Source organism: Cervus canadensis, chromosome 2, assembly GCF_019320065.1.
Source record: "Cervus canadensis isolate Bull #8, Minnesota chromosome 2, ASM1932006v1, whole genome shotgun sequence".
Taxonomy (NCBI): Eukaryota; Metazoa; Chordata; class Mammalia; order Artiodactyla; family Cervidae; genus Cervus; species Cervus canadensis.
In genome coordinates this window covers 7,562,409-7,589,112 of record NC_057387.1, presented here as the reverse complement: position 1 = coordinate 7,589,112, position 26,704 = coordinate 7,562,409, and the positions used below count along the sequence as shown (strand labels likewise).

General features: G+C 41.6%; 2 protein-coding genes across 2 annotated transcripts in view; one reads left to right on the top strand and one right to left on the bottom strand.

Annotated features, from left to right (window-relative positions):
• Positions 1-1,279: 1,279 nt before the first annotated feature.
• Positions 1,280-6,227, bottom strand: MPZ (myelin protein zero). Its single transcript, XM_043451009.1, has 6 exons — positions 6,071-6,227; positions 3,668-3,834; positions 3,201-3,414; positions 2,823-2,958; positions 2,631-2,691; positions 1,280-2,529 (listed from the first exon to the last, which is right to left on the bottom strand). The coding sequence occupies exons 1-6, from the start codon at positions 6,135-6,137 to the stop codon at positions 2,428-2,430; spliced, it is 747 nt and encodes a 248-aa protein (XP_043306944.1). The 5' UTR covers positions 6,138-6,227; the 3' UTR covers positions 1,280-2,427.
• A 3,046-nt stretch (positions 6,228-9,273) lies between these two features.
• SDHC (succinate dehydrogenase complex subunit C) overlaps positions 9,274-26,704 on the top strand; it is a 31,474-nt gene continuing 14,043 nt past the window's right edge. The window contains exons 1-4 of the mRNA XM_043451008.1: positions 9,274-9,373; positions 14,866-14,922; positions 18,070-18,171; positions 25,124-25,185. Of these exons, the coding sequence (XP_043306943.1) occupies positions 9,354-9,373; positions 14,866-14,922; positions 18,070-18,171; positions 25,124-25,185 (241 nt within the window). The 5' untranslated portion in view covers positions 9,274-9,353. The remainder of the gene's footprint in view (positions 9,374-14,865; positions 14,923-18,069; positions 18,172-25,123; positions 25,186-26,704) is intronic.

The following is a 26,704-nucleotide window of genomic DNA, read 5'->3' as shown; positions in this document are numbered from 1 at the left end:
TCTATTGGGCTTCCCAGGTGGCGCTAGTGGTAAAGAACCTGCCTCCCAATGCAGGAGACTTAAAGAGACACAGGTTTGATCCCTGGGTCGGGAAGATTCACTGTAGGTGGGGGCATGGCAACCCACTCCAGCATTTTTGCCTGGAGAATCCAGAAGACAGAGGAGCAAAGAACCCGCCTCCCAATGCAGGAGACTTAAGGAGACACAGGTTTGATCCCTGCGGGAAGATTCACTGTAGGTGGGGGCATGGCAACCCACTCCAGCATTTTTGTCTGGAGAATCCAGAAGACAGAGGAGCCTAGCAGGCTACAGTCCATAGGGTTGCAAAGAGTCAGACATGACTGAAGTGACTTTGCACGCACACACAATGGAATCTATTAGCTTTTACATTAAAATGAATTTGGGTTAATTTTCCTTTTAAGAGAAATGGAAGACAGCCCTTGAAATGAATGGAAGCACTCTGGGTTTTGCAAAACTGCTATTAAAAATCTTTTATTTAACCTCTTAACAAGGTGAAGAAATGACTCATGAGACTCTTGGGTTTTTTGCCATCAGTGACCACCAAGGGAAAAAGATACATATATATATTTTTCATAATTATTTAAGGACTCTGGATATTAATGGTGTACCTAAATTAGCATGCCAACAAACTAGCTAATGAGCTATTAATAGTATACCTAAAATGCACCAACAAAACAAAATTTGTGTGCATCAGTTTATATGAGTGAATGAAATTAGTGCTAGCTTGTAAAGTGTAATCCATTAGGCAAGATTGAAAAACATCTGTAAAGGACTGATCCTTAATATCTTTGTTGTGTATCAATTTATAAGTAACAAAGGTTTCCATACACAGCATGGAATCATGTGATTCTTACAAAAATCCTGGGAATTCAGCTGAGCTGTTATCATTATCTCAGTTGTTTACAAATGCAGAAACAGGCTTACTTAAATCAAGTAGCTAGCCCTGGGTCACACAGCGTGTGAGTGGCTGAGATATTTTAAGAATACACAGTTTGGTGAAGAGGGAATCGGTTATAACCCATGTAAACGCGGAGCCTGACACACAGTTTAGCACATAGTACAAACTCACTGGATATTCGCTGAATGTACAAATATGTCTTATGAGCCTGCTTCACAGTTCTTTCCATTAGACTATGTAACCCCATATCATGAAATCAAATTCTTAACAACTGAAATCAGTTGGGGAAGAGTGGGACTGGGCATAAGAGGCAGGGATTACTCCCAGAAGAATGAGGAAACTGGAGATGGAGGCAGCAGCTTCTGGAAATGTCAGTGTTTATTAAACATTAAAGGACATTTGGGGGGTTTGAGAAGAAATATACAGGATGTAGAAAAATCCTAAGAATCCCCTCTGGCTGGGAGTGCAACCTCTTCCCTTTCCCCCTATTTCCCATTTGTTTTTTCTACTTTTTCTTTGGTTATTTAAAAGCTATTTCTTAAGGCTCATTTGCCCCTTCCTCAACTCCTGACCTGTGAGGATCCTTTGTCTCCCTCTCTCCATTCCCGTGACCTTGAGTCCCAGAAGAGTGCTCCAGAGTGGTCAGGGGGCACCATTCCTGTAGCTGAAGTTTGAGGATCAGGAGCCCCTCTGCTTGGGCTGGCTCTCCATTAAGGATTTAAAGGGGGGGGTGGTGGTGGTGAAGAATTGCAAAAGCCACATGACGTCATTGGTACTCAGTCATGGGGGAGGGTAGAGCATGGGCACAGATAAACAAATAAAGAAGAACGGATTAAAAAATAAAAAATAACTAACAACCTAAATAAACCCTGAAGGACAGTCTGATCTGGGTGACCTGGGTGTTAGCTGGGAGGGTAGAGTATGGAGCTCGACCACCTGAAGGAGGAGAGGGAGGGTCAGAAAGGAGAGAGTCAGAAGGACAGGCTTAGCTGGTGCAGGCAATCGAAACGTCAGGTGGCCTGGATTTGAGGCAGGGGTATCAAGGTCCCTTTCTTCTCGGCGCCAGAGGAACAGGCACCAAACACGCAGTCCTTGGGGCAAGTGAAAGACAGGATGGGGACTGGGCTTCCAGAAAGCCAGGGGTGAAAGAGGGGGAGCATATGAAGTGCCTGGGTAATGGAGTCTGGAATGAAACTTACATCTCAAAAGGAAGTGAGGGCAGGGCAGGGCTGGGGAGCTAAGGAGGAAAGCACCTAGACGGGGGATAGAGGACCGGAGGTCCCCCTGCTCTGGCAGGGCCTTGGGAGGGGGGGTGATCACTTTTCTGAGTCCAGGCCCATCATGTTCTTGAGGGCGTTCTTGAGGCTGGTTCTGCTGGGGGACTTGACAGCAGGCCGGAGCTCCGCGCCCTGCTCATCCTTCCGTAGCTCCATCTCGATGACCACCACCCGAGCGCCTTTGGAAACCTCCGCCCCTAACTCCCGACCCCCCGCCCGGCCCGCTAACCGCTATTTCTTATCCTTGCGAGACTCCCCCAACCCTTTAGCCTTCTTCTCACTGGCAGCTTTGGTGCTTCTGCTGTGGTCCAGCATGGCATACAGCACCGGCGTCTGCGGGGAGGAGCGCATGCATCAGGGACCCGTCCGGTAGGGCCTGACTGTTCCCAGCCCGCCCTCGACGGCTGCCCGGCGGCTTCCCAAGTCCCGCTAACCTGCCGGCCGCGCTTTGAAGAGTCCTTCGCAGCCTTGTGCAATTTGCCCTTCTCCATGGCACTGCAGGGAAAGGGGGTGCTGTGGATTTGGCGGCTTCCTCTTCCCTTTGGCCCTCCCACCCATCGAAGTAGTCTCCGCCCAGAGGCGGGGAGTAGTGGGCTGAGGAAGGGGTGTCGGGCTGCGCCCTTTACCTGAGCCTCCTCTGCAGGGCCGCCTGCCTGCGGAGCCAGCAGTACCGAATCAGGTAGAAGAGCAGCAGCGCCAACAGCACAACCCCCAGGACGCCCCCGATCACGGCTCCCAGCACCACCCCGTACCTAGTAGGCACTAAACGCGGGCAGGGAAGGAAGTGGGGCAATGAGCAGAGACAAGTCTCTCTGGCTCCTAGCCACACACCTATTCCCTGCGGCTGGGGATCGAACATATCCCAACGAGGCTGCCTTCTGCCCACTGTCCCAGAGCCTGAGGGGCATTAGCCCGGGCATTTTGCCCCTTGCCCCAGCCTCTCAGCTAGGCCTGATCCCCTCTCTGAACTGCCTCCCATACTCCCATCCCACCTCCTCTCACACCTTTTTCAAAGACATAGAGCGTGACCTGAGAGGTCTTGCCCACTATGTCTGGTGGGTTTTTGACGTCACAGGTGAAAGTGCCGTTGTCACTGTAGTCCAGGTTGTGGATCACAATGGAGCCATCCTTCCGGTAAGGGTCCCCTACCCACTGGATGCGCTCTTTGAAGGTCCCCACCTCATCGATGTACGGCTGTCCCTTGGCGTAGTGGAAGATCTGTGAGGAACGAGGGGAAGCATGCACCTGTCGCTTCAGGGTGAAGGATTCTGGGCTGGAGAGGGTAGGGCTGGGGAGGGAGCGTCGGTGTTGGTAGGTCCCAGTGAGGGTGACAAGACTTGCACCTTACCTTGCCAAAGTTGGGCTTATGGTTCATAAAGGATCGCTCCCTCCTTAGCCCAAGTTCTCTTTCCTGTGGTTGTCTGAGGCCCCCTGTCTGTTACGCAATCCCAGTATTCCCCCGGGCACTCACCGAGATGGCATCACGGCCCCCTTCGGGCTGGTAGCGCCAGGTGAAGGAGAGGTCATCTGAAACCCACTCACTGGACCAGAAGGAGCAGTACAGGGTCACCTGGGAGCCCACGGCACCGTGGACCTCCTTGTCCGTGTAGACCACAATGGCCTGGACAGGGGAGAGCACTGCAAACAGAGGGGAAATCAGATGCATGTGTGGGCCCAGCAAGGCATATAGGAGGAGTGAGACCAGTGGGAAGTCAAGCCTGAGTCACAGACCATAGTGAAGATTGGGGCAAAAAGGATGAATTCTGAGGCCCAGGTCTCTCCGGACTAATTGAATAGATGAGTAGAAATACTGTGTTGGCTCAAGTTCTTCAGCATGTTTGACAAAGGAAATAAAACCAGCAGTACCAGAGTTCTCCGGAGGACTTTCAGACGTTGGATTCAGGCTCCAGAGTCTTACTTTGCCTTTAGATCAGTATCTAATTCTTAAGCTATCCCTTAGATGAAGGCTTAATGATTTTTAAGACTTATTATAAATTATACAGGTAACACCTTGTGCATTCTTCTTATAACTATGCAAGCAGTATAGATAAAGAAAGCTAGTCTGTTTTGACAGCTCCCAACCAATTCCTTCTTCTGTGGTCTCCTTCCAGACAAAACCGATATTATCAGTTTAATGTGTAATCATTTTCTATGTATCAGACTCAACATAAACTCAAGATACACATTTATAAGAAATAGTTTTATGAAGCTTTTAAAAAACCATATATTGCATTACAGTCTACTTTTTTCCTTAAGAATATACACATATAAAAGAATACAGGTGTCTGGGAGAGTATTCCACACTGATGCCTAAAGATCAATATTATTGCTGCATAGTATTTCATAGAATGGAAAACTCAAGTTTCTTGCAGAAAAGATGAAGATAACTAGACACTGTAAGTCTTTTCCCCTGACCCAACTGTCCTCATTGCTGAATCCCTATTTTCCATACAATTGCTCTTGAGGGGAAGGGTCAGGGAAGGGAGGACCTCATACCCCTCTTAGGGGAAGCTGGATTCAAGCAGGAAACCCCTGCTGCCCCCACCCTCAAGCCCAAAACTCAGATGACTCTGCTTGTGAGCCCTCTGTGGTTCTGCCTTGACCCTCCTCACCCTCCTTCTGGCCATTCTGGCCCAGTGCCACTCCCAAGACTCACCCATACAAGGAAGGCCATTCCAGGGAGATTATGTGTGTGGGTTGGCCCTGGCTGGGGGCAACTGTAGACCCTTTTGTTCTATGGGAGGGGGAGGAAGCAACCAAATAAATAGAGACCCATTGTCTGACCACTGACCAGTGTTGGGGGCTTATGCCTCCTTTCCCCTTCCCCCGGCCCCATCCCCAGCTCCACAGTCCCAAATCTCCCACCTCAGTATGCAACACCAGTGATTCACCTCCTGGAACTCAGCCTTGGAACCTTCTGGGGAATCCCAAATGTAACAAGGAAGGTTATTCATTGGATCTAACTTATATTCCTCCTGTTCAAGCATCAACCACTGCCCTTCAGCTCTGTTCAATGGTTCTATGAGTAGGGCAGATGCTGGACAGTACCCTTTCTCCCTCTTATACTCCAAGATTCCCTCTCCTCATTTCCTTCGGCATGCCCTTCTCCAATTCCCTATCCTTAACATTTTCTCAGGGTACCTTCAAATAGTCCAGTACAGCCCAGAGGAGTCTGGATTCTGGGTTTAGCCCTAGAGGAGCTGACAGCAGAGAAACTCAGACATACTAACCAGCTCTTCCTCCCCACTCTCTCCTATTTGCCCTACTTCTTGCCTGTTTCACCAGGCTTCAGGGCAGTTTGGAGAGGGGAGGGATCCATTCAGATAACCCTGCTTTGAGTTTTTCTTGCTCAGCCAGCATCTGCCATGAGAGGGGTTGGCCAGCTTCTGTGGAAGATAGCTTTAGATGCAACAAGACCCTAGAATATCACGGACCTCCCTTCTACTCTGTCCACCCACATGATGGACAACAGATGCACAGTGAGAAACTGAGGCAGCAGATCCAAAGAGCTGGGACCACAACCCTTGGGCTCCACCCTTAGATCACAGTCCCTGACTCTTTTCTTTGGGGAGACAAGGTTAAGTTACCTCCTACACTACTAAGGAATGAGGAGGACCAGTTTCCAATGCCTATCCAGTCAAGTCCACCTTGGGGGAACCCTCTACACTCTCTTCTCCCTCCTCCCTTCACAGAATACCTTTATCTTAACAGCCTCTCTCCAAACTATATGTATATATATTTTTCTACAGAGAATATCACCTTCCTGCTCTTGCTCCCTCTTTGATTGCAGAGAGGAGTGCGGCGAAAGCCGTGGGAAGGTTGCTGAGAGACAACCTGAGACCCAGGGCCCCCAGACTGGGTCAGCTCAACTTACCCAAGGAGGAGAAGAATAGCGCAGCCAGGATAGGACTGGGGCTGGATGAGGGAGCCCCAGCAGCCATCGCTGGGGCAGGGCTAGGGCCCAGAGCGCCTGCGCAGTTGGGAGAGTGGGGGACAAGGAACTGAGCGGGGGTTCCTGGAACCCGCTTAAAATCCCCCGGGACCCCAGTGTGAGGGGGCTGTCCTGAGCCAGTAACCAATTGCAGCCTGGCATGTGCAGTTGAGAGGTGGTGGGGAGCGGGGCAGAGTGCAGGGAGCAGAAGTGGCATTGTGTCCTCTGGGTGGAGGGGTTGGGGGTCACATACCACCTCACACACTGAAGGCTTTGTGTCTGCTGGCCTCCCCCTGCCCTAGGCTGGAATGTCATGTGGTGGGGGGTGAAGGAGAGGGACAGAAAAAGGGACACAAACACATTTCTCTGAGGGACAGATGGGCAGGAGAACCTGAATCTTAAACCTATGAAAAGGGATTTTTCCATAGTCTCCTTGCCTGAGAGTGGCTCCTCTAGAGCCCTGGGAGCTAGCGAGCCCCAGAGAAATTTGAAAACAGGATATCCCTACTATCTTGACTACTATGGGCTGCAACACAGGCTTCTTGAGATGACCAAGTCCTTTGGGAGTCTTCATTTTTTTTTTCTCCTTCATCTCTCTGCATCTTGGGTGATTCTTTCCAGATAAAACCTTTTCTCCATGGGAAAATATCCAGGGGATAATCCTCTGATCTTACCCTCTTTCCCAGGAAGCTCTTCACTGCCTCATGCTGCAGTTTAAGTCCATTTCAGTTGAGAGCAAGGCAGCAAAATCACATTGAGCTCCAGCTACATAGATGAGTATGTGAGTATGTGGGTAGTTGAGTAAGAGAGAGAGGAATAAAAATTAAGATCTTCCTTCAAGGAGTTCAAAATTTAGTTTGGGGAAGCAGAGAGGGGAGAATCAGAGGACAAACCCATTAACAATGAACTATAATAAACCATGATGCTTGGTATAGTAGCATGATGAACAAACTGCCAAGAGTATAAAGAGGGCATGCAGAGCTACATTAGGAAGATTAAGCTGTGTAACAGATATTAAACACAAAAATAACTTTCATTTAATAAATGAAGTCAGTATTAGATGCAGACCAGCCTTTAAGGAAGCATTGCGTTTTGAAGAGGAGAAATTGGCAGTGCAGATATCTGGGAAGGTAGAAGAGCAAGAGCAAAGACAAAGAGATAAGAAAGTGTGTGTATGTGTGTGTGTGTGTGTGTGTGTGTGTGTGGTGTTGGGTAGATTTGTGAAGTTTGGGGAATATTCAGGGCAGGTCTGGTGCCCCCCATTTTGACATGACATGGGGGATCTTGAACAGGCATCACAGGAAAGGAGGCTGCACAGGAAAGGAGGCTGCACAGGAAAGCTGAAGCCAGTTTGTGGAGGGCCTTAAATGACAGACTAAAAGGGGTGGATTTAATTTGGTACATCATAAGAATTTGCTGAAGGTTTGGGGTTGGTATTTGGGGATAGGAATGGGAGTGTCTATATAGTCAGAGCTGAGTTTTAAGACAGATAAGTTAAGTGAAATTATTTAAAGAGCTAAGTGAAAAAGAGACTCATTGGATTTGTTAATATGAAACTTCAGAGGGCCAATGACTGGAAGATCAATAGCAGAAAACGCTAACATAACCACTTCCTAAAGACTAAATTGCTTACTAAATGAAACCCGCTTTTTTGAGATACCCATTAAGGACTACTTAAAGCACAGTCTTGAAGATCAGCTGTCAGCTGTGTTACAGAGGAGATTCCTGAACTAGATAGAAAAGCAAGTTGGAGAGCCTCAAAGGTCTCTTCCAAACCAGAAGCCTATTAAAGTGCTTTCTTTGCCAGCATTATAGAAATGCAAAGTAGTATTTTCATTTGATGCAGAAATAAGTGAATCTTTGCTATGTAAGTCCAGAAAGGAAAAGCACAGGAGTGCTAAATATAAATAAGATCTGAATATTAATGTAATGAATATGTTTTTATTATAGAAAAGGAGTTGCTCTGGGCTGCTGTCTCCTTCACTTCGCCTCACCCCACCTCCTCAAAAAGGGCTCAAGAACTTTTTCTCTCTTCCATTCCTTGCCACTTGTTTGTTTCTCCCTTAAGTTGTAGTTCTCTGGAAGTGATTGCTGTGGTAGGTTTCCTCAAAACTGCTTTTCTGAATACAAATCAAAGCAAGTTCTCCCCCACCCTCACCCCAGGTTCTTCTGGTAGTGGGTGTCGCCCACAGAGCCCTGAAACAAGGAACAAGGGAGCGCTGTTGTTAGTGGGCATCTAGCTCATGTGGCAGCTCAAGCCCAGGAATTGTGAGACATAAAGCTCATGGAGGTGGTTAGAGGATGCTTCCCATCCTCGGGAATAGTGGTCTGGGAGGGTCTCTCCCCCATGGATCCCAACTTGTGCACTATTTCTGGTGAAGAAGATTCACGTAAGAATGGGAAGGAGCCCCAAGTATCTTTACTAAACTTTTAAAAAATTTAAGTATAGTTGATTTACAAAATTGTGCTAGTTTCTAGTATGCAGGAAAGTGATTCAGTCATGTATCTAGTCATATATAAATATATATATTCTTTTCCATATGGTTTATTACAGGATATTGAACGTAGTTCCCTATGCAGTAGGATCTTCTTGGTTATCTATTTTATATATAGTTAATTTATATCTGCTAGTCCCAAACTCCTAATTTATTCCACCCCCACCTCCATTTGGTAATTAAACATTTGTTGTCTATGTGTTTCTGTTCTGTAAATAAGTTCATCTGTATCATATTTTAGATTCCACATATAAATGATACCCTATTTGTCTTTCTGACTTACTTCCCTTAGTATGCTAATCTCTTGGTTCATCCACGTTGGGTAAACCCAAAGTATCTTTGCCCTCGGTGTGTCAATCATCCTATAAGACACGTTTTTAGTCCCACCTGGGAGGGGGAAGGAGTGGAACTAGACTAAGACGTCTTCAGTGAAGAATCTAGGCAGGTCCTCTGTTTTGTGGGGCTGAACAAATGAGTGTGTACAGCGGTGAATGTGCACTGCAGAACCTGAGCCAGCCGCAATTCTGCCGAAATTCTGTCACTTTAAAATAGAAGCCCGCTGAGACCGAAAAAAGCCGACACCAGAACAGCAGACAAAACCATCCAACAAACAACCCGGCAGGAGCCGAGTCCTTTAAAATAGTCGGTGCAGTCAAGTGACGGAAGCCCCGCCCCTCCCGCCCAGAGGCGGTGGGGCCGTCGGCGTCACTTCCGTCAGGCCGGAACCCAAGATGGCGGCGCTCTTGTTGAGGTGACTTTAGTTTGGGGCTGGGAGTCCGTGCCGGCGGCCCTCGGGGGACCTGTGTTGGCCCCTCACGTCTTGCTGAGAGCCGTTTACCCCGTGCTTGGGCACGGAAAGGAGCCGTGGGTGGCAGCGACGCAGTCTAGAATCCTAGAGACCCCTTCCCCTCCCCCAGCCGCTCCGGTACATCGTGGAGAGCTTCGGGGTCACTGGCGGATAATCTTTTCCTTACTCCGTTTTACGGAGGGGTCACGGGGCTCTCGCTTCTTTTGCTTTCCCCGCTTCTAATAGTTCTTCCCTAGCTTGCTCTCTGGGCCACGGCCAGAGCCGAGCTCCAAGGAAATAGCTTTAACTTTTTTATTTAGGGCTTGGGCTTCGAGGAGGAGAATCTTGGTGTACTTGACTTCTGCGTTTTACTCCTGGAAACACCAGATGCTGGCAGTGGGTGGCAGTGTTCGAGTTCCTAACCGGCCCCTGGTAGAAAGTGCAGGAGGCCTGGACCCCACCGGGCTGACGATTAGTAGCAGCGCCTATAGCTGTCGCTCTGCTGCGCCAGAGCAGCCCGGAAGTTCAATTTTAGTTTATTTTTTTAATTTGGTGGTGAGGGGAGTAGATATCTCAGTTTTTCTGTGCAGTGTCAACTCGTCCAGAGAAATACCCTGGATTTTCTTCCATTCTGAATTGTCCACTTTTTAAGAGGCCTCGTTCTCAGAGCCTTTATAGCTGTAGCCGCATTAGTGACTTTAGACGCTCTTGGTACAAATCCCAGCACAGTTTTGTGCCAGCACTATATTTGGAAACTATTTGTTATGGAAAGTTAACTTAAATGCTGTTGAGATTTAATTCCTGATTTCCCCAAATATCTTCTCGTTCTCTTTCCACTTCAGTCACCCGGCATAAAAATAGACGGACTTTATTTAGTTTTTCTCTGTGACAAAATGATTCCTCTTGGGAGTTGAGATCAGGAATGGTTTATCTTGATCCTTCATTTTTCTCCCTGTTATTTCCAGTTGTGTCTCTTTCTAAAATGTGTCAGGGCTAGTCTTGCCAGATTGCCTCCTTTATTACAGGTGGTTTGACCATAATTGAATGCTTTTGAATTCCTTGGTATATACATTTTAGTAGAGGTCATAGGCTTTTTGGTGGCATTACCGTAGCTCTTGTAATGATCCTATTGGGTCTGAACAGTTCATTTTAGGAGTTTCATGTTTAGTACTTAGAAAGTGAGGATCACTGTATTCATTGAATATGTCCAAACTCTAATTTTGAGCTATGTAGGACTGTCATCATTAGGATTCATTAGTGGTAGTACAAAACTCTTAAGGGAGGGACACCTCTCTTCATTACTCACAAGGGCTTTTTAAAAGGAGAAATAGGAGATTTTAAAAAAGTTGTTTTTTTCTTGATGAAAGTTCTGGGGTCTAATTGCATTTCACTAGAGGGATTTGTTTATAATGTGCTGATTTCACCTCAAAGGAAAATACCTTCTAAGAAATTCTAGGAGCTGGTTTCTAGTTCTAGTAGTGTCACTAATTCCATTTATTTTAGACAAGTCTGGGTCATTGATTAAACAAGTCTGGTCATGATTGTCATTTCTTTGCAAATGAAAATAGTAATAACTTGAACTCAGGAGAAATATTTTCTAAATGATTTTAATGCTTGGTTAACTAAAAATTATTAGTATGGCAGTACTGTATGTTATGGATTTTGAATAGTACTCTATATTTTGTATAGTTCCTGAACAGTTCATAAACTAGCTAGGGATGAATAACCAGCTGTGTAGCGCAAACTCCATTGATAGTCAGGGAATGATTTGCCAGAGCCAAGAAGACCTCGATGGAGAACTAAGCTAAGAATAGCTAGGCTTCTGTCTAGTAATAGTCATGCAACTTAAGTGCAAACCTACCAAGAGTCATTAACCCTCTGGGCATTGCCCATCATATGAAATACTACATGTGAAGCCCCTCTAAAAACAAGGCTTAATTTATTTAAAGTCTGAATTCTTAAGACTGCTTTTTATTTTATTTTTTTTCCATTTATTTTTATTAGTTGGAGACTAATTCCTTTACAATATTGTAGTGGTTTTTGCCATACATTGACATGAATCAGCCATGGATTTGCATGTATTCCTCATCCCGATCCCCTTTCCCAAGACTGCTTTTTAAAATAAGCATACTCATTCACAGACCATTTTTTTGAGCCTGTTCTATGAGTCATGTTGTTATAGGTGCTGTAGATGTAAAGTATTCCATTCTATTTTGGGGGAACTCAAAGTTTAGCAAAGGAGATTAATAGATTAATTAATAAGTAACCTAATTTTGATTTAGAGATATGAACAATTGCTTTGGGAGCTTGGCAGGTGCAGCAGGTAAGGCTAAAGAAGTGAAGTTGCCATTTGGGAGTTGCTGGGTCTTGAAGGATGAGTTTATCAGACTGTAAGGGAGGTCCACTCAGAATAGCCTGAGCAAAGGCATGTGATCAAAAGAAACTATTGCTCTGTCTGTGGGTAATGTAACTTTCAGTTTGGTAGTATAGAGGACTGAAGGGAACTTGGTGGGGAATAGTTCTAGAGAATTGGATTGGGTCATGTTGAGAAGGACCTTGTTTGACTGTGGTATGAACCTTGTCATCAGTGGGGAGCTGTTAAAGACTTTTAGGCAGATGATTGATGAAGTCAGCTTTCTTTTTCAGTAACTTAACTGGTTATATTGAATGATAGGGAAGAAATTGGTGGTGGTATGAGATCAGTTCAGGAGTTCTTGCTGAATTTGGTTGGATGCTCATACAGCTAATCAGAACTTTTGTGTATAAATGATTGCTCTTCATTGTGTCCTTGAAGATTATGTATTTTAATGTTGTTGTTAACCTCAGACATTTATGAAACTAAGTTTTTGTGTGCCATCAGATCAGGTGTAGAGGATGTGCAAAAGAAAGTCATTATATTATACTCATATCTTGTTTTGGACTAAAAATGTTTTTTATTTAATTTGATGACATAGACGGCTTTGAATAACTTTTGTTTTTTTCCAGAAGTCAGATCCATTTTCAGCAGATTAAGATTTTTACACCACAAAGAATTTTAAAGAGAATGTGATGTGAATTCTAAAGACCTTTGGGAAACCAGTGAAATATTAATAAACTACATGTATATGGTATAGTGCAGTTTAGAGAGTGCTTTCCTATATACATTTTCTCATGTTATCCTCCTAGTAATCAATAATGTAGGTTTTATCAATCCCATTTTATAAATGAAAAAGCTGAAGCTCAGTTACCCACTATACAGTTTAGGGCAATCTAGACCTCCAGTCTCGCTTTTATTACTTTGTCCAGTGTTCTTTCTACATTACTGTTGCCTCGATACAGGAAAGAGCTTCAGAAACAATTTGAGCAATGATTACATTTAGGGGGAGACATACATAGTGCATTTCCAGCACTAACTGGAAATTATAAGTTCTGGTTTGTTAAAAACAAAACAAGGCAACTACTATTACTTTCTAGCTATAACATAAAGTGCTATTCCTGGTTTGGAAAAGAAATCTTTTCAGGGTTTCTGGTTTCACATGAAAGGCAAGGATAGATTAGATATCTACTCTTGTCATATTTCAAATAAGGTTATGTAGTTGTGCAACCAGATTCTGTTAGGGCCTTGTGGAAAGTTTATATTGGTATTTGTCTGGGAAACAATAGCACTAGACAGAGAGTGCTGTAGATTCCAACCCACATCTGAAAACTCTTGCTGGGTAGCTGAGTGACTGGACCTAGCCTGGTGTGAGGAATGCGTGCCCTGCAACTTCAGAGTCACAATTACTTCAATTGATATAAAGAGATTTGTTCCCACTTCTTTCTTTCTGGGAGTCTTGGGTGCACAATGTCTGTATTTACCCCTTGCCTCCAAAGCTGGGAAGAGGGAAGAGCTGAAGGAAGTGTTGGTTGGATTATTTTTTCTTCCAGTAGTGGGCACTTCTAGTTTTCTAGTGTAAAACATAAGGTTCTTGAAATGTTTATGCCTCTAATATCAGTGGTGTGAGGGACATCATGCACTTTTTTTAGAAGTGTTGGATCTTAACGTGATCTTGTATCCATCCCCCATGGTACATAGTGGATATATGGTAAACTTTTGTAGAATCTCAGTATATTTTTAGTTTTGGCCCTGGAGCTTCATTCTGATGCCTTTCTTAAATAAAGATTCGATATAATGTGAATTAAAGGGGTGTAGTGGTCATGTGTTTTTCATGATACCATGTAAACTCTGGATCAGAGCCTCTCTAGGTAGAATGGCTGGGCACATTTTAGTCTTGGACTTGAAGAGCAGTTCTGGTATTGATTGCTGTTTAAAAAATAGCAGCGTTTTAGTGGCAAGCTTGTGTGTCCTCTTTAAGTACCTCTTCATGTGGATAGCAGAGAAATCTGCGTTCTCATATTTTTTGCATTATTGTATGATGGCCTTTTTCACTTCAAGTTCATCCGGGTTGTCTAGAACCTGATGGTAGTTCCCTGAAAAAACAGTTTAATACTTAGGACCCTCACTCTTCAAACCCCTATTCTTTAAACCTTCTAAATGATCCATTTGCAGCAGTTGTCTGCTTTAGCTAAGCTGTATAGTACTTGGGGGGCTTCCCAGGTGGCTGTAGTGCTAAAAGAACCCACCTGCGAATGCAGAAGATATAAAGAGATGTGGGTTCAATCTCTGGGTGGGGAGGGTCCCATGGAGGAGGGCATGGCAACCCACTCCAGTATTCTTGCCTGGAGAATCCCTTGGACAGAGGAGCCTGGTGGGCTACAGTCCATGGGGTCGCAAAGAGTCGGACATGGCTGAAGTGACTTAGCACAGCACAGCGCACACACAGTTCTTGGTGTTGCCAGTGGCTTATTCTGTCTGTCTGCCCTTTTTTTCCTTCTTTTTTTTTCTTTTTTTTAGGAAAAACCCTGTCTTTTAACCATCACCTCTGTTAAGACCTAGCTTGAAAAAAAATAGCTTTCTATATTTCTTTTTTTGGCCGCCCCTTGTGGCATGTAGGACCCTAGTTCCCTAATCAGGGATTGAACCTGTGCCTCTTACATTGGGAGTATGGAGTCTCAACCACTGGACCACCAGAGAAGTCCTACTTTCTATATTTCCTTGTTGAGTAATAACCAACTCTGATTATTCTTTCACCTTGTATTATTTGTGTTTAGCTAAAACCTTATTTTGCATTTGAAAATAATATTTGTGATTATTCTCAAGTTATTAAAATTGAAGCTTTCCAACTAGAAGAAAAATCTCAAAATCCTGATACTGTCCTTGTTTTCATCTTATTCCTAATTTTCCCCTCCACCCTAAAGTCTTACACAGTACAAAAATAGAGAAGTTGATATACTAAATATATACTAAATGAATATATATTATATATATACTAAATGTATACTATATATACTATATGTATATATACTACATGTATATATATTATATATATACTAAATATACTAAATGTTTATTAACTGTTGGTTGTCTTATCTTGCAGACATGTTGGCCGTCATTGCCTTCGTGCCCACCTTAGTCCTCAGCTCTGTATCAGAAAGTAAGTTCCTAAATCTGTGGAGATTATTATTATTATTTAAACTTTTTCTCATCTGAGAAAAGCAGTAGGTTTTTGACTGAGATTTTGGGGATATGTACGAAAGCAGGTAATTGTAGATGGTTGGCTGAAAATTTAGTGACCATGGTCTCTATTTTTCTTATCTGGTTGTAGAAGAAAGAAGGAATTTTTGAATATATCTTTGGTCTTTTCTTAGCTTTCCTCACTTTAAGCTTTTCTGCTATTTTTAACTTCATTTATTTGCTCCATTTTTTGGTTCCTTTCTTGATATTTAATTCTCTTCTGTCTCGTCTTTCTTCCTTTTGTACTTCCTTTTTCTTGTAACCTTTAATTTTGGGCTGCTCCCAGGAGTTAGTATTTAAATCTGTTTCTTCTTATAATATTTATTTATAGTCTGTTGACCTCAACACTTGCCTCTGTATGTTTTTTTTTGTTATAAAATTTTTTAAATATTTATTTATGGCCATGCCCCACAGCATGTGGAACTTCCCTGACCAGGGATTGAACCCATGCACCTGCATTGGAAGGGTGGAGTGTTAACTGGACTACCAGGGAAGTCCCCCTTAACTTTTTTTAAAATTTATTTATTTTCGTCTGTACTGGATCTTCACTGCGATGTGGGCTTTTCTCTAGTTGTGACAAGCAGGGGCTACTCTAGTTGCAGTGCAGGCGCATCTCACTGCAGTGGCTTCTCTTATCACAGAGCACAGGCTCTAGGGCATGAGGGTTTCAGTAGTTGCAGCATAACTTTTTTACTTATTTTTTTATCCCCCTTTTTAACTTTTAATTTTAGAAATATTTTGTACTTTTAGGGAGTTCATTGGTTGCCTAGTGGTTAGGATTGCAGGCTTTCCCTGTGGTGGCCTGGATTCAATCCCTGTTCCATGAACTGAGATTCTGCAAGCTGAGCAACGCAACTGGGAAAAAAAAAAAGAGTAGAAATACGTTGTACTTTCAGAAAAGTTGGAAAAATAGTACAAGGAAGTTCTACATACCTTTCACTTATATTCTCAATTGTTAACGTTTTGCTGTGTTTACATATTGCTCTATATTTTTGGTTGTGCCATATGAAATTATATTTTTGTAGCTCAAAACTTGTGTAATACTGACAATTTAGTGTGGTTCAGCACAATTTAATTATTGTGATTTTCTCTGCATTCTTTGAGATTAAGTTGCAGACATCATGACCTCTTACTTCTAAATACTTCTGCTAAGGGAATTCCTGGCATTCTAGTAATCAGGACTCCACACTTCCACTGCATGGGTTTGATCCCTTGTCAGGGAAATAAGATCTCACATACCTCACAGCGCAGCAAAATAAACCCCAGTTTCTCCTAAAAACAAGAAAATTATCTTATAAAACACAGAATAATTATACAAATGCAGTTATCAAACTCAGGAAATTTAACTTTGACCAATCTTACCTGATACACAGTCAATTTTCGGATTTTTCATTTGTCCCAAACAGTCTGTCTGTCCCCTATCCAGGATCTAATTAGGCTCACATATTATATTTAGTTGTCATATTTCTGTAGTATCCTTTAATCTGGAACTATTTCTTGGCCTTCTTTGTCTTTTATGACATTGACATTTTTCAAGAATACAGGTCAGTTATTTTTCAGAGTTTCTCTCAAGTTAGATTTGTCTGATTGTTTTCTGATGATTTAGGTTATGCATTTTTGGCAGGAGTAATACGTTAATGATGTTTTATCCTCAGTATATCACATCAGGGACATATGATATCATTTGCCTCTTTGTCAGTGATTTTAACTTTGGCAATTTAAATATGGAAATGTGTGCTAAGTTTTTTCCCAGTATGGAGTTGTTTTTAACTTTTGTAATGTATAAGTAATGTATGGGGAAATATTTTTCTTGAGGGGGATGGATCATGTTTAATGTAGGTACATAGTAAATTAAATTGTTGAACATAGCTGTCTAAGAATTGGCTTCAGCCTAGCCTCAGTTCAATTAAGTCGCTCAGTCGTCTGACTCTTTGCAACCCCGTGGACTGCAATATGCCACACTTCACTGTCCGTCACCAACTCCTGGATCTTTCTCAAACTCATGTCCATTGAGTTGGTGATGCCATCCAACCATCTCGTCCTCTGTCGTCCCTTTTCCTCCCGCCTTCAATCTTTCCCAGCATCAGGGTCTTTTCAAGTCAGTCAGTTCTTCACATCAGGTGGCCAAAATATTGAAGTTTCAGCTTCAGCATCAGTCCTTCCAATGAATATTCAGAACTGATTTCCTTTAGGATGGACTGGTTGGATCTCCTTGCAGTCCAAAGGACTCTCAAGAGTCTTTTCCAACACCACAGTTCAAAAGCATCAATTCTTCTGCGCTCAGCTTTCTTTATAGTCCAACTCTCATATCTGTACATGACTACTGGAAAAACCATAGCTTTGACTAGACGGACCTTTGTTGGCAAAGTAATGTCTCTTGCTTTAATATGCTGTCTAGGTTGGTCATAATTTTTCTTCCAAGGAGCAAGTGTCTTTTAATTTCATGGCTGCAGTCACCATCTGCAGTGATTTTGGAGCCCAAAAAAATAAAGTCTGACACTGTTTCCATTGTTTCCCCACCTATTTGCCCTAAAGTGATGGGACCAGATGCCATGATCTTAGTTTTCTGAATGTTGAGTTTGAAGCCAACTTTTTCACTCTCCTCTTTGACTTTCTTCAGCCTAGCCTAGTGACAAGAAAAATCATGAAACTATTTAGAGGTACTGAACTGAATCTAGTTCTCAGTTTTTGAGAACTTGGGGAAAGGAGTCTTGAAGAGCTGGATGAAAGCAGGTGGTAATGTATGAGATATCACACATGACCTGGGTGATATGTAAATGGCTTTGAAATACTGTATTTGCCTTGCTGCCCAACAAGAAAGTTAATCTTCCATTACTGTACTTGGGTGTTGGGGGATTGAAAAGAAGAGTTGCTTTCTAATATGCCTCATTGGGTGGTTGAGGTTATTAGTAGCTGAGTCATACTTGGCAGAAAGATAAGGTGAGTGGACAGACACGTTTTCTTAATATATGGGTTCATCTAGCCCAGCTTACCTTTAACTTTTTATTATGTGAAATTTTAAACCAAGTTTACTTTTAATCATTTAAACCTTTTGGTTTTATTTTAGTGCTGTTCCTTTGGGAACCACGGCCAAAGAAGAGATGGAGAGGTTCTGGAGTAAGAACACTAGTTCAAACCGTCCTTTGTCACCGCATATCAGCATCTACAGGTAAGGGCTCTGGAACCAGGGAATTTAGTAGTAGCAGGTAAAAGTTCTGGAGGTAAGTCAAAATGTAATTCCTATTAATTAAAAAAAATTATTTTGAAATCATTTGAAATTTGCATAAACGTTGCAGAAATAGTGTGCTGTGTTTCTGTATACCTTTATGCAGACTCCCAATGTGTTAACATGTCTGAATGATTTTTAAAAAGTGCAGCGATGATGATACTCCATTACTCCTGTGTTAGTTTTCTGTTGCTGCTGTCATAAGTGATCACAAACTTAGTAACTTAAAATGACACATTTATTATCTTATAGTCCTGTAGTTCAAAGTCTGGCTTAGGTCTAACAGGGCTAAAATTAAGGTGTTGGCAGGGCTGCATTCATTTCTGGAGGCTCTGGGGAGGAGTGTTATGTTACTTTCTCCAGCTTCTGAAGGCTGTTTTGAGTTCCTTGGCTTGGAACCTGTTTCCTCCATCTTCAAAACCAGCAGTGATGTGTCAGGTTCTACCATCATATCACTTTGAACTTGCTTCATTGTCACATTTCTTCTCTGACTCCCTCCTTCTGCCAGCCCCTTCCACTTTTAAGGACCCTTTGTATTATATTGAGCCCATCCAGATAATCCAGGATAGCCTTCTTATCTTAAGGTGAGCTTATTATTTAATTTCACTTGCAACCTTAATTCCCCTTTGCTATTTAAGGTAAATATTCACAAGTTTCAGGAATTAGAGTGTGGACATCTTCTGTCTGCTGCAGTCCCTTAATACTTGAGTGTATGTTTCTTAATTCGAGGAAACTCTCCATACTACAGCCATCACAGTCAGAAAATTAACATTGATCCTGTGTTAATCACGTAATCCTCAGGTCCCATTCAGATTTTGCCACATGTCCCAAAATGTCCTTTATAGGTCCAGGATCCGACTGAGGATCATGTATTACATTTAGTTGTTTAACTACTTGGAGATAGCACAGACCCCACAGGTAGGGGTTCAGTCCCACAAGACTGCCTCCCACTTCAGATGCCAATCCCAAATCCCAGCTTGTCACTTGTACTTCTAACTGAAAGTGTTAGTCGCTCAGTCGTGTCTGACTGTACACGACCCCATGGACTGTAGCCCACCAGGCTCCTCTGTCCATGGGGTTCTTTAGGCAAGAATACTGGAGTGGGTAGCCTTTCCCTTCTCCAGGGGTTCTTCCTGACCCAGGGATCGAACGCATGTTTCTTAGGTCTCCTGCATTGGCAGGCAGGTTTTTTTTACCACTAGCACCACCTGGTACTTCTGGCTAACCATCTATAAATCAAGAGTTCTCATAACCTCCTCCTTGGGTTCAGTGATTTGTTAAAATGGCTCAAGAAACTTGGAAACATTTACTTAAGTTTACTATGATTATAAAGGGTATTACAGATGATACAGATGAATAGCCAGGTGCTCTTTTAGGTCCCTCTGTGTCTAGAAGGATCCTGAGCACAGGAGCTTCTGTCTCCATGGAGTTGGTGCATTATCCTTCTGATATGTGAACGTATTTACCAATCTGAAAACTTCCCAAACCCTGTACTTTGGAAATTTTTATGGAGGCTTCATCATGTAGTCATGATCAGTTATTAACTTAATCTCTAGCCCTTCCTTCCCTGGAAGGAGGTGGGGTTGGGGCAGAAAGGTCCAAGCTTCTGGTCATGGTTTGGTCTTTCTGGCAACCAGCCCCCATCCAGAGTCACCTCATTAGAACAGAGGTCACTCTTACCTCCCAGGAAATTCTAAGGGATTTAGGAACTGTGTGTTGGGAACCAGAGTCAAAGACCAAATAAAAAGATACTCCTAGCACTCATATCAGTGAGGAGATTGATAAGGGTTTTAAGAGCTCTGTGTCAGAAACTAGGAATAGATATGTTTTACACACACACACACACACACACACACACACACACAGACTAGGAATAGATACGTTTTATACACACACACACACACTCCTCCCCCACCACATTACTTCACAGTTTTTGTCTTACCCAGAGTTACACTGTTACTCTGATTTATTTTGATGTTCAGATTGTCCCAGACTTGGCTGGTGGAAATTTTTCAAGATGACCCCTGTGAAATCAAGATCTGGGTGCTAGATGTGCTCACTGCTAACAGGATATCATTGCTTCTAGACTTTTTCTGACAGAGCTGTGATATATATGTATGAACACACAGACACATACAAATACATGTACATGTGTATATATGAGTATATACATATACGTACATCTATTTCTGTTAATTTGTTGTCCTCAGAAGTAGCATTGATGGCTGTTGTGCTAGTGTCTTCCCAAAAAACTCCTAACACAGCAAAGCATCTTGAGTCCTGCTACCGTATTTTCTTGGATTCCTGACAGGGAAGCTGGTCATTTTTTAACCACCTCCACAAATACCACAACCCTTCAGATTTTTTCCAAACTAGATTCCTGAAATAATTCTGATTGTAGAAATTGGACAGTCTACTAAAACAGAAGACGACGAATAAGTGATCTCAATCTTTGCTACTTTATGGTAAAACTTTTTTTTAAGAGGTGAAAGATTTGAGGGAGGATTATAATGAAGAAGAACTTGTCAGATTATGTTGAGTCTATATTTAAAGCTCTGGCCTTTTTTCACAAGTCATATTAACAAATGATAATAAGCTAGTGGGATGAGACTTAAACTACTTTGCTCTTCTGATTATGAAACTCTAGACATACTCATGGGAAAAAAAGAAAAGAAACAACAGGAAACATGGGGCTGTTTCCAAGGTGATATGTCTGGGTAAGATATCTGAGATATCTGGAGTCATATTTTCTGTTATAACTTTTATAAATTTTTGGAGGTAGCATGGAAATATATGGTTAAGTTAACCTTTCTGAAGTATTCTTTATCGCTTAGTAAATTGTCACTATCAAAGCAAAAGTATATATAGGGAATTACATTTTCAGGAAAACAAGTCATTTTAAAATATGCTAGAAAAATATTTTAAAAATTTAGAGTTGAAAGAGTTCTTAGATTTTAATTTAATTTTCAACCACATTGGTTTTAAGAGTGCTGCTTGGGGCTTGGGATACTTCATTAAGTATCACAATTACCCACTTCTGTGAGTAGTTGTGTGGGGCTGGCCAACATGCAGATTGTACTGTAGGCCCTTAGACCTGGCTACAACCAAAGCAACTTGACTAAGGATTTTGTTTTTGAAGAAAGGGTGCTACTCAAAAAAAGAAAAAAGTTTAAAAGCCACAAATGAGTAAATTTCCTCTGCAATATTTTTGTAAACAAATGTCTACTTGTGCTTGCATACCTCCAGTGACAAGAAACTCATATCACCCTTTACCAGTTTGGAAATTTCTCTTACTATCAGAAAGACCCTTATTTTATTGAACTTACTATAACTTATATCTTCTGCACAGTGGCTCTAGTTCTATCATGAACTATGTAAAATAGATCAAAGCCCATTTTTTGTCCCCCTGATGACCTTTATTGATGTTGAATGTCTTTTCATGTGTTTTCTGGCCACCTGTATATCTTCTTTAGAGAAATGAATATTCAAGTCCTATGCTCATTTTTATGTTGGGTTGCCTTTTAACCTTGTTTAAAATTTGTGGTAAAATATACATAACAAACTTAAGCAGTCTATTGATTTATTGATTTTTAAGTGTACAGTTCAGTGGCATTAAGTACATTCCATTGTTGTGCAACCATCACTACTGTTCATCTCCAGAATCTTTTCATCTTCCCAAACCAAAACTCTGTACAGTAATTCCCATTCCCCCGGCCACTGGCAACCACCATTCGCATTTCCGTCTTTATAGATTTGACTGCCCTGTGTGCTGTGCGTGGTTACTCAGTTGTGTCTGACTCTTTGCGACCCCATGGACTGTAGCCCACCAAGCTTCTCTGTCCATGGGGATTCTGCAGGCAAGCATACTGGCGTGCATTGCTATTTCCTTCTCCAGGGGATCTTCCCAACTCAGGGATCAAACCCAGGTCTCCCACATTGCAGGCGGATTGTTTACCCCCTGAGCTACCAGGGACCTCATAAAGTAGAATCATATGATGTTTGTGCATTTGTATCTGGTTTATTGCATCTGGTATAATGTCCTCAAGGTTAAACTGTGTTGAAGAATCTATCAGAATTCTATTTCTTTTTAAGGCTGAATAATATCCCATTGTACATATGTGCCACTTTTTGCTTATCTATTCATCTGAATTGTTTCTATCTTTTGGCTATTGTGAATAATGCTGCTACGAACATGGGCACACAGATATCTCTTTGAATCTCTGCTTTCAATTCTTTAGGGGTATATCCTAGAAGTGGAATTGCTGGATTATGGTAATTCTATACTTAATTTTTTGAGAAAACAATGTATTGGCTGTAGGGGCAGTAGTACTTTTTACATCTCCACCAGCAGTGTGCACAAGGGTTCCAGTTTTTCCACATCCTCGCCAACACTTGTGATTGACTGTTTTTGTTGTTTTAATAACAACCATCCTAATGAATGTGAAGAGGTATTTCATTGTGATTTCGATGTGCATTTCTCTGATGATTGGTGATGTTGAACATCTTTTCATATACTTACTGGCCATTTATATATCTTCTTTGCTTTTTGCTTTTTTGATGGTATTGTTTGCAGCATGATTGTTAGATCACTGGCTGAAATTCATACAGCCTATGTCTCTAGCTTTTTCTTGGTTAACATTCTACTAACAGTCAAAAAAAGGGGAAAGATCAACACTCTTCAAATCAGGAGCTGTTTGTTAATTGCTCAGTGCACTTGGTACTCTTTTTGAAGTTGAAATACAAAGGTGAATAAGATATAACCTGTGTTGAAAAGGATCTCAGTATTTCCTGAAAAAAAATTTTCCTAAAGGAAATCTTACTGGCTTCTAGTCGTCACTTTTCTCTAACTGAGTTAATCAATCTTGATTTTCTGTGCTAGACTCTTACATATGTTCAGAAGGAAATACTGGGGGTGACCTATTAGTCTCTGCCTCATGATGTCTGAGGCCTCAACGAGAAAACACAAACTGGGGCTGAAATAATTTGAAGATTCGTTTACTCACATGTCTTGGATTGATTCTGGCTTTTAGAGGGGCCTTCATTTTCTCTCTGCATGGATCTTTCTACTTGATCTCTCTGCATAGACTATTTCAGTCTTCCTTACAGCATGAGAGAAGGATGGAGTGATGGAAGGAGTGCAAGTGATTTGGAAGTCATGCAATGCCAGATCTGCTGTGCTCTGTATCATGAGGTAGTCGGTCATGAAGTCCTGCCCAGAGTCAAGGGGCTAAATATAAATACGGTGTGATGAGGAGTGACAAGATTCTAGAAGATCATATGGGACTGGAAATACTATCATGATTATTTAGAAAATAAAATTTCCTTTAGCAGCTCGGTACTAGGCTAACCAGCCTATGATTTTAACCATTTTTTAAAGTTAGGTTAACATTTGACTTCATATCATTCCCATTTTCCATTCAGTATTTCTTAAAGATTATAAGATCAGTGGTTATATTTCATGTGTTAGCCCTTGGGGTTTAATTCATCTGGCCAGGAGTCCTAAGTGCATTTGGAATGCTAAGTAGTGTCTTATTATTTCCCCACTCCCCACCCCACCCCCAGTTCTCTCAAATCAATATTTGTTCTGTCTTTTTTAGTCTGATAATCATTCTCTTTGACAAATAAAATAGTTGAGCAATCTGCTTTGCACTCTGTCATCCATTAACATAAAATTGTCAACCCTAGTTAGGAGGCTTTCTTTCCCTGAGTACAATCTTAAAAGCCCCTTTTTGTTGTCCTTGACATTTTTGCAAGCCTCAGCTCATTCTGGGTTTTAGTCTCCTGATTCTTCTGACCAAATTATGCCATTGTTCTCTCCTCGTCCTTTGTTACGAGGCTCTTCTTCTGCCTTTTATATTTATCTTGTTAGTCTGAGTTAATCTAGAGTGGTGTCTAGCCAGTTTTCTTGGTTTCTTTAGACATTATTTTTTTTTTTAATACTGTAACCATTTTTTAACATATAATTTTTTTTACATACATTATTTATTACACTTAGTATTGTGATCATTTTTATTACATAGACATTGCTCTTTTTTTTACTGTGGTCATTTTTATTACATAGAATTTATTTTCATGATCTTTTCAATCTACTGGAATTCCTTTCCTTTAGAGTGTGGATTATATGGTCTGATTATGCTCAACATTCTCTAAGCTGACTTTTCAGGATGAATGTTAACTTTATCCAAAGATGCCTGTTCTTTTCATATTACTAACCAATTCTCTTTTGAGCAAGAGAACTAGGTCTAGAATATAGAAGTATTGCTTATCCTTCTAAGGAAAAGCATGGCAGATAGATAGATGAGAACATGATTTTTAAAAGGGTTTGATGACAGAGTATTTCAAAACACTTGTGGATTTAAGAAACATATACTAAATCCAGCAAAATTAGATTTTAAGTTTGGGATAAGTAATTTATTAGGGAGTGAATGATATGCTCAATTTGGATATTTTTGGTTATATAATAAGTTCATGGATGACTATGTTATATGAAACAGTAGATAAATAAAACTCAAGTTTTCTTCTACTTCTGTCTTACTACTGGAGGAAAGGAAGGCCCCAGATGGTTGTATTCTAGTGTTTATTTTCTAACTGTATGCAACTTTAATTGATGTTTTTGACCCATGTTATTTCTTTTATGAAAGGAATTTGAGTCTTAATTAATTTCTCATCTCTGTTAGTGATGCAGTCTAGAAAAGGGAGGGACTTCTTAAATAAATCATTTTCTTACTTTTAACCTGGAGAGTGGAAACACAGAAATATGAAAGCTGTTTGGTTTTGCTTTGTGATAAATAGTTGCCTGTTTCCAAAGTAGTTTATATTTTCTTTTCCAAGATGGATTCTCTACAATGGTGTCCTCTATTCCTCTTATAAATTGCCTTTGTGTGTTTCTTTTCAGCTGGTCTCTTCCCATGGCGATGTCCATTTGCCACCGTGGCACTGGTATTGCCTTGAGTGCAGGTATGTATGTGTGTTTTTATCTGCACATGAACACACAGACACATACATACACATTTCTTTGAAAAACTTTGCTATTTCTGTGACTCTTGATAGTGTCTCCTTTGCAACTCAGCAGCTCGATTTAGAGAAAATGATAAGTCCGTTGAAGCTTATTGTTCATTCATTTCTTTAACAGTTAATTATGAGTTCTCACAATGCTCAGGTTCTTTTCTTAACCAGTTTTTATTTTCTTTTTAAAAAATTTTTCTTATCCAGTTTTTAAACTATTCCTAGCATGTCCTGATATTATATTTATTGACATTACAGAGAACAGATACAGAAATATAATGGAGATAGCCTGGCCGACTGAACATTGACCAAACACAGTCTAAGATTAATCATCAACCTTATTCTTTCAGAAAATCCATTTTAGCACCCATTTTTCGTCACCTGGGATTGATCAAGTACAGAAATACTAACTCATTCTCCATTCTCAAAAGATCCTGGTAACAAACCACAATTTCTGTTTATTTATATAATATGAAATACAGCTGCAGCCTTTGTTTTTCATAATATCCTTTGGGGTCCCTCCTAGTCTTCCATAGAGTATGTTTTTACTGAAGTGGTCATCAGCAGGACTGGTGGCTCAAGTATAGGGCTCCTGCATTTAGGAAGCTACTGCTGAGACATTGGAGAAATTATAAAACTAAGTCTGTGATTCAAAATTAGATTAGTTTTGTTGGTAATCAAGTAAGGATAGGAACTCCTATCTTAAGATCCAATGTTATTATTCCTGTGTTGCCTTTTCTTTGGTTGGTAAAGTAATAATGGAATCCAGGTATAAGGATGATTGGTGTTGTCTGAGAATCTGTACAGTTTCTGATTTTTAACGTACTTGCACTTAAATAATAGGATAAATTTTAGGATTCAATTCAGTTCAGTCGCTCAGTCATGTCCAACTCTTTTCGACCCCATGAATCGCAGCACACCAGGCCTCCCTGTACATCACAAATTCCCGGAATTTACTCAAACTCATGCCCATCGAGTCGGGGATGCCATCCAGCCATCTCATCCTCTGTCGTCCCCTTCTCCTCCTGCCCCCAATCCCTCCCAGCATCAGGGTCTTTTCCAGTGAGTCAACTCTTCGCATGAGGTGGCCAAAGTATTGGAGTTTCAGCTTCAGCATCAGTCCTTCCAATGAACACCCAGGGCTTATCTCCTTCAGGATGGACTGGTTGGATCTCCTTGCAGTCCAAGGGACTCTCAAGAGTCTTCTCCAACACCACAGTTCAAAAGCATCAATCTTTCGGCACTCAGTTTTCTTCATGGACCAACTCTCACATCCATACATGACCACTGGAAAAACCATAGCCTTGACCAGACGGACCTTTTTTGGCAAAGTAATGTCTCTGCTTTTTAATATGCTATCTAGGTTGGTCATAACTTTCCTTCCAAGGAGTAAGCGTCTTTTAACTTCATGGCTGCAGTCACCATCTGCAGTGATTTTGGAGCCCCCAAAAATAAAGTCTGACACTGTTTC